We start from the raw sequence: 7,194 nt of genomic DNA, 5'->3' as shown, positions 1-7,194 counted from the left end.
GACTTCATTATTTTTATTATTTTTTATTTTTTAACTTATATCTTTTATCTTTTTATCCTCTTCATATTTATTTCTATTTTTTTCTATTTTTACTTATTATATTGTATATTTAGTATTTTGTTTTTCAAATATTTATTCTTTTATTCTTAACTATATATATAGTTCTTAATATAGACATTGTCTTTAAAACAGTAGAATATATAGTATATTTATAATTATTAATTCTGCTGTATTCGGCGGCCTGCTTACTATACTTTTTTTAGGAATCTTTTAGTTACTATAATTTTTTATTTATTTCTTTCTACAATCAATCATGTAAGGGCTGGACCAGCCCTTCCAACCTTCGCGGATACCGCGAAGGGAAAGCTATATATATATGGCCTCAGGCATCAGTCACATGATGACTAAGCGAGCCGATTGCAACCTCTTAATTGGGAGCGGCACCTCGCGACTTAGAAAGATTAGCAACAACACCTTAAGGCAATATATTGGCATCTTTGGACTCGCGAGAGTTATTCGTTCTTCACGCTATTTCACCTCTAGCCCTTATAAATCATGTCAATCTTCATCTTATCCACATTTATTGTATCCTGCCATAGTTCTAGATTTAGTGAATGATATATTTTTTATTGATTATAAATAGCTGAATTTAATTAATTTATAGAATTTGATTATCTAATCAATTTGATTATATCATTCTATTAAAATATTAAATAATCTGATTACTTATGTAAAACAAACCCAACTATAATTAGTTTAATAGTTTAATTATTTATTTAATAAAAAATATTAAATACATCAAAATAAAGAATCTTCTAAACTTATAATTATTATTGTTTCGGTTTTGATATATAAGATTTAACGTTTTTTTTATATAAATTAGATATAAAAGTAAAATGAAATTGAAGTTAAAATATAAGATAATAAAAATTGAAATAATCAAAAATTTAATATATAAGAAATAAGCAGAATAATAAATTCAATATATAATTATTAGATTAATAAAACTGATTAAACTAATTCAACAAATTAATAAGAAATATTAGATTATTTAAATTAAATTCTATATTTATTAGTTTTCTGAATAGAAAGCTGGTAGACTTTTTGATAAGAAATTATGGAATATTCAATAGATATAAAAATAAGAATGTAAAAATAAGAATATAAAAATAAGAATATAATAATAGGAATATAAAAATAGGAATATAAAAATAAGAATATAAAAATAAGAATATTAATATAAGAATATAAAAATAAGAATATAAAAATAAGAATATAAAAATAAGAATATAAAAATAAGAATATCAAAATAAGAATATAAAAATAAGAATATAAAAATAGAATAAATAAGATAGACTGGAATAATAGTTCTTATTTAGATGGCTAAATTAAGAGAACTAGGGCTTAGGGTTTTACACCTAGGTGATCTGCCAGTCTGACATATTTTTTTCATTTTTTTCATTTTTTTGTTTCTGCTCTACTTGAGAATATATTACTGTTTTATATATCTATTCTTTTTAACAGCTTATTTTTTATTTTTAGAATTTTAATTTCTAGTATCTTTATATGTATAATATCTAATTATTTATAATAATAAGAATATCTGTTTTAAAATTTAGTATATATTATATTTTATTGTATATTAATATAGTAATATTTTGCTGTTTGTTTATATGGCTGTTTTTTATACTGCTTTAGTAGCAGAACTTTAATATATTTAACTTTTTTTTGTCTTCTTAAATAATTATTATAATAATTAATTATATTAATCATATTGTGTCCAATCATAAATAAGTAGTTTAATATTAATTAACTTATATAGTTATAAAATCCATACTTTTTATTATATACATATTATAGTTAGCTATTACTGAACAGATTATTTTATAAAGTATAAATAATATAATTAAAAGATTAAAATAATAGAATAATATAATAAAATATAATATTTCAAAACTAAAATATTAAAATCTTTCTTTTCAATATTATTATTAATGTATTTAATTTCTGAAACACATTTTATTTTTTATAAATAATATAGTCAGCTTGTTTAATAATTACATAACTGATATGTTAAATCTCTTACATAAACTTATTTCTGTAATAACTGCAAAGATTGAAAGGGCCGGTTGGGTCCTTACAACCGGATTAATAGATCTGCAGTCAGAGCTGATCCAGACAGTGAATTAGAACTGCAGGTTATATTAGCTGAACAGCTAATGTTTTTAATAAATTCTATTGTTTCTTTCTCATACTTCTGAATGTCACATTTACTATATTTTCTGCCTTTAGTATTCTTTGGCTTTTCAACATTCTGTCTTTGTTTTCCTTATTTATGATAAACTTACTTCATAGGCCTAGTTTGTACTTTCAGATCCAATTCAAGAATCTTAATAAGAGTGACCAATATAATAAACTCCTATAAAGATAAATTATAAAATCAGAGGAATTAACCCAGAAAGTTCTGCTGCTACCATAAATGACGGTCAGACAGGCGGACATCAAATAAACCACAGAATATGAGCATAACCGAACAAATCTGACACGGACGGCAGAATCCTAATAGATAAACTATCTGAGACAGAGGCGGAGTTTGAAATACTCTGTAATCACTTTCCCATTGACTGTACTAAACATATTCCTGGCACACTTATCACCTCCACACGATTTTTTAAAAATTCTATAACCCAACATACAGATATCCAAGATGCCTTCCCTGGAAGATCAGAATGTCTCCAGTGTATTTACCATGGTAAGTTTGTAAAACCTTCGTCACATTCCCCAGTTCAACATAAAGTCGAGATCCCCCAGGCAACCTCAGCTGCTAATGATACTAAATAGGCCTTTAAAGAAATAGCTAAGTGCGAGCATCGTACACATCACGCAGTTCTGCGCAAACACAACTGATCGTTATTCAATCAGAGGCGAGGAAGCAGCGCTGGCCCTGGAGAAGCACCTGAGTGAACTCGAAACTAGAATTGATGAGCTTTTTCGCCAATGCGATAGTGGCAAGGCCGTGTCCTCCAGCGACACTGAACTTGGCCAGATGGAGACGCATCCGCAGCCGGCAGTTGGCAATCAATCCTCAAACAGACCCGCTAAATAAAATTGACCGTCCGCTGTCTTTTCCATGACCCCTTTCTCTGTTATAATTCCATCAATCAGTGTAGCTGGTGTGATATCAAATGCTGGGTTCCAAACGTTGATTCCCTCTGCAGCTATACGCACAGTCTCCAAATTTCCGCCCTTAGATGTATCGCCTTCACAGGGCCCCTTGATTTTAGTAACCTCATCGGCCGGCCGTTCTTCTATCACAATGTCATTTCCAGATTTGGTCGACAAATCGATAGTGGTGAGTGGCGCGGCAACGAGGAACTTCACACCATGATATCTTGCCAGGACAGCAAGTCCATACGTCCCTATTTTGTTGGCAGTATCACCATTGGCTGCGACTCTATCCGCACCGACGACGATCGCATTCACACCAGCCTTGGAATTTGCAAGTAGTGCGGCGGACATAGAGTCTGTTATCAGCGTGGAGGGAATACAATCATGAACTAGTTCGAATGCCGTGAGCCGAGAACCTTGGTTGTAAGGTCTTGTTTCAGTGCAGTACGCATGCCGCAGACTATTCATTGATGCTAAGCTGCGGATGACTCCCAGGGCCGTTCCGTAACCGGATGTCGCTAGAGACCTGGATGAATGTTAGAAATTCAAATCCCGATTCTCCTCGATGGTGGACTCACCCTGTATTGCAATGAGTCAAAACAGTGGCCTCTGACTGCCCCGGAACCACCGCATTCGACATGATCCATTTAGCGCCATTTTCCCCAATCTGCTTGTTGTCTTGAACATCCTTTACCAACATCGCCTCCGAGGCTTTTATAAAGGAGACGGCAACCCCGTGACCTGTCGCCCCAGCCTGGCTAGCACTCTGAGACACCACGAGCTCGAGCTTTCGCGCAGCATCACCTAGGTTGACAGCCGTGGGCCTGCTGCTCACCAGGTATTGCAGCTTCTCTATAATGAAAACACGAACTTCGTCTGCATCTGAAGATAACCCCTCATTTGAAATCAGTAGGTGAAGCTCAGACGCAAGGGCAAGTGCTGCTACTATGGCGATAGCCGGCGCACCGCGGACTTGCATAGTCTTGATAGCATGCCAAGCTTGTTCACTCGTCTTGACATCAATATACTTTTCCACGTAGGGAAGTTGCAATTGGTCGAGAATTGCGAGGACACCGTCTCGATATTTGATGGCTTGCAAAGTCATGTTTGCGATATCCACCTCAGAAAAGGATCAATGGATCGTCCCGTAATTTCGAAGTGCTAGAAACGCTACCAATGGAGACAAAGAAAAGACAGAGCGGTGTTGGCTGGACTGTATTGCTCTGATATTTAACCGGTGGGGAAGTCCTTCTCGTTTGTTTGGAGGCGTTGCTAGGTACAGGCGGTCTAATTGGTGGGGAGAATGTGGCAAGCGGAATTTCAAGCCTCTGAGCCGAGCACACTAGGTCGTACTACTCACTACCTACTCAGGTAGGACTATCACCTGGCCCAGGCAGCATAACACCCTTCAAGGTTCAATTTTCTTTCTATGGAAGTTTTTTACATGTTATATTCCTGTAGAGAAGAATAAGTAACTTAGCCCCTACCACGTCTCCACCTATTTCTAGTGACCCTTTCTATGTGATAAAGATGTGCACCAGAGACCGTGTCAGTTGATTATGTTTTGTCTCTGGCCTAAGTCGCTGAACTTGATTTGCTAATCTCCATAGGGCACTGTACCAGGGAGAGGTGTGAGATTTACCCAGTCCGCACAGAACTTGCACTGGCCTTCAAGCTCGAACCCAATTCTCCGCAATTCAATTCATTACCACGGCAATGCTTTCCTTCATGGTTCCCTCTACCGCAAGGGTCGAGTAAGGCGATGGTCCCTCAGAATTTGTTGAATTGGTAAAGAACTCGCAAATCTCCTTCGGAGTCCTTCGGAGGATCGAGGTGATATTAACGGTTTAATTCGTCAATCTGCGGATATGTACAGCACTACTCCATGTGGATCAGGATAAGCATGTATAAGACCACTAGCTCATGGATATGATTCAAACGAACCATTATTGCCGCGGATGAAAGCATCACCATAGCTTCGTGTTAATCGGCCATTGACAAACTCTTCAGATTTCTCCAAAGCTATGTTCATGTAGCCATCTACAGACTGCAGTTCACCTAGGAGATTATATGTCAGCTTGCAATGGTTCAGAAGTTGAAAATTCCGGTAAGTTGTTCCATCTTTGCCATACCCATCCTCGCAAGCTGGGATTCCAGTTGGGAGATGAGTAGGTAGTCGAACAAAGTAGCTCGGGAAGGTACCTTTATAAACAACACCGGAGTTCAATTTAATAGTCACTGGAGCACCGATTATTTCGCCAAGGAAAGCCGAGGGATCTTTCCCTTCAGAAGGTGCACCATTCTCCATCTTGACACAACTGAATTTGGATAAGTTGGTGATCCTAGATTCAGCAACTTTCAGAAGTCTGAGAGTCGGCCCCGCTGGCGGAAGTTGTTCTCGATTTGTCAGGGAACTTCTAGCCCCGGAAGCCAGCACTAGTCTCCGAGTTAAGGCACGTGTTCTCTAATCAAACGGCGGATTGTAATCCACCACCTACCACAATAGAATGCTGAAAAGTCGCCCTTAGGATATCACCGCTTCTCTTTTAAAGACCATCGTGTCTACTTCCATTCCGAGGTCTCTGCCCAGTCACCCAGAATCTGCATTCATTACAAGTCTAGAATTTACGGTTGTCAATTCAGAGCCCTTTCGATGCGATCCTTTTTCAATAAGCCATCTTGGGCAAGCAGGGGAGAGGAAACTCAGGACCTCAAGTTTTATCAACATGCTAGTCAAGTGTACAATGATATAATTTCCACGAATCAACATGCGCGACGTGCCAACCAAATTCAAGAAACTGAAATCAAACGGCGACGTACTCCCATTGAGAATCATGGTGGTGACACATTACCGCTGGGGACCTGCAAAACCTCTGACGAATCTCTCAGTCATCAACTGCCATCCAATGGCAACACTTTCAATCGCAGATCTGTACATGGAAGCGAAGATCAGCTCAGCAGCCAAGCTCCAGATGCTTTATCGCACGGACCAGGAGTGACAGATCCCAGTGGTATTGACCACCTGATATCTGGGTTGGCGTCAAAATCTCGGGATGAGATTGTTACTTCTGGCACATCGGCTGTAAAGAACCCTAGTGGAGGCAAGAGAACTTGCATTGATAACTCTCAACCCTCGATTAGGCTGAGCCCTACTAAACCCCACTTGACACCCAGCAAGAAGCTTACATCGTCCGAAGATACGATAGTCCAGATCCTCATCACCTCGAAAATCAGTAACACCAAGCCGCTCATAGTTCGCCGAAAAATGCATCAGCCACTGAAAGATGTGCGCCTTGCATGGTTAAATCGTCAAGACCTACCGAAGGGGCTCGAGTCTTCTATCTTCCTGACTTGGAAAGGGAAACGCCTTTTCGATGTCACCACATGTCGCAGTCTGGGAATTGGACCCAAGGGTCGCCATGCGCATGGGCCTGTTGCCTGTGATTCATTACGAAGTGACAGCTCTGACCTGCAAATTCACATGGAAGCCGCTACTGATGATCCTCTTGATCCTGACAACAGTCGGTCATTGTCTTCCGCCAAGCTAGCGCCAGGTGTAGACTTGGACAGCGGCGAGCTATCTCTGAAAAATATCGTTTTAAAGGCCTCGGGGCTAGATGATCTTAGATTGAGGGTGAGTCTTCAAATGCAGGTCTCGCAGCTGATTCGCCTATTCCGTGATGCGAGACAGATTTCGCTGGAGCATGAGGTTTACCTTGTATTTGATGGTGAACGCTTAGACCTTGGATGTGCTCTTGAAGATTATGATCTTGCAAATGATGATCTCCTGGATGTAATAGTCAAGTAATAAATTTCGGTGACCAAAAACCTAATACTCTTGTGACGTTTGCACATTCCTTGTACCGGCAATATAGTATAGCACGTGATGAACATACCCAAGTTCAGAGAAATTGGAGAAGAACATAGTCAAATCTAGGTGGAAGGATTCTCTTCTCTGTATTTCATTAAGTCTACTCAGGTAAATTTTAGGGCGAGAGATGGTCCAGCAATTCATGTATACTGTTG

At 38.3% G+C, this 7,194-nt stretch overlaps 3 protein-coding genes across 3 annotated transcripts; 1 reads left to right on the top strand and 2 right to left on the bottom strand.

The window, feature by feature from the left end:
- Window positions 1–2,921: 2,921 nt before the first annotated feature.
- On the bottom strand, window positions 2,922–4,455 carry BO72DRAFT_443950 (S-methyl-5-thioribose-1-phosphate isomerase). The gene is made up of 2 exons (XM_040943705.1): window positions 3,747–4,455; window positions 2,922–3,694 (listed from the first exon to the last, which is right to left on the bottom strand). The coding sequence occupies exons 1-2, from the start codon at window positions 4,271–4,273 to the stop codon at window positions 3,079–3,081; spliced, it is 1,143 nt and encodes a 380-aa protein (XP_040806498.1). The 5' UTR covers window positions 4,274–4,455; the 3' UTR covers window positions 2,922–3,078.
- A 184-nt stretch (window positions 4,456–4,639) lies between these two features.
- Window positions 4,640–5,565, bottom strand: BO72DRAFT_443949 (U4/U6-U5 snRNP complex subunit LSM6). The gene is made up of 3 exons (XM_040943704.1): window positions 5,371–5,565; window positions 5,113–5,226; window positions 4,640–5,046 (listed from the first exon to the last, which is right to left on the bottom strand). The coding sequence occupies exons 1-3, from the start codon at window positions 5,474–5,476 to the stop codon at window positions 5,024–5,026; spliced, it is 243 nt and encodes an 80-aa protein (XP_040806497.1). The 5' UTR covers window positions 5,477–5,565; the 3' UTR covers window positions 4,640–5,023.
- Window positions 5,566–5,665: 100 nt separating this feature from the next.
- On the top strand, window positions 5,666–7,009 carry BO72DRAFT_443948 (small ubiquitin-related modifier domain-containing protein). Its single transcript, XM_040943703.1, has one exon. The coding sequence runs from the start codon at window positions 5,822–5,824 to the stop codon at window positions 6,974–6,976; it is 1,155 nt and encodes a 384-aa protein (XP_040806496.1). The 5' UTR covers window positions 5,666–5,821; the 3' UTR covers window positions 6,977–7,009.
- Window positions 7,010–7,194: the final 185 nt, after the last annotated feature.

Source organism: Aspergillus fijiensis (genome assembly GCF_003184825.1).
Source record: "Aspergillus fijiensis CBS 313.89 unplaced genomic scaffold BO72scaffold_2, whole genome shotgun sequence".
Classification (NCBI taxonomy): Eukaryota; Fungi; Ascomycota; class Eurotiomycetes; order Eurotiales; family Aspergillaceae; genus Aspergillus; species Aspergillus fijiensis.
The sequence above is the reverse complement of the archived record's forward strand: the minus strand, read 5'-3'. Positions and strand labels throughout refer to the sequence as shown.

Excerpts from the sequence above, each read along its gene's own strand:
- BO72DRAFT_443950 (XM_040943705.1), bottom strand. The coding sequence starts at position 4,273 with ATGACTTTGCAAGCCATCAAATATCGAGACGGTGTCCTCGCAATTCTC. Across the intron at positions 3,695-3,746 it reads TTGACTCATTGCAATACAGG|GTCTCTAGCGACATCCGGTT; the intron begins GTGAGTCCACCA and ends ACATTCATCCAG.
- BO72DRAFT_443949 (XM_040943704.1), bottom strand. The coding sequence starts at position 5,476 with ATGGAGAATGGTGCACCTTCTGAAGGGAAAGATCCCTCGGCTTTCCTT. Across the intron at positions 5,227-5,370 it reads CTCCGGTGTTGTTTATAAAG|GTGAACTGCAGTCTGTAGAT; the intron begins GTACCTTCCCGA and ends ATAATCTCCTAG. Across the intron at positions 5,047-5,112 it reads TTTCATCCGCGGCAATAATG|TGCTGTACATATCCGCAGAT; the intron begins GTTCGTTTGAAT and ends CACATGGAGTAG.
- BO72DRAFT_443948 (XM_040943703.1), top strand. The coding sequence starts at position 5,822 with ATGCGATCCTTTTTCAATAAGCCATCTTGGGCAAGCAGGGGAGAGGAA.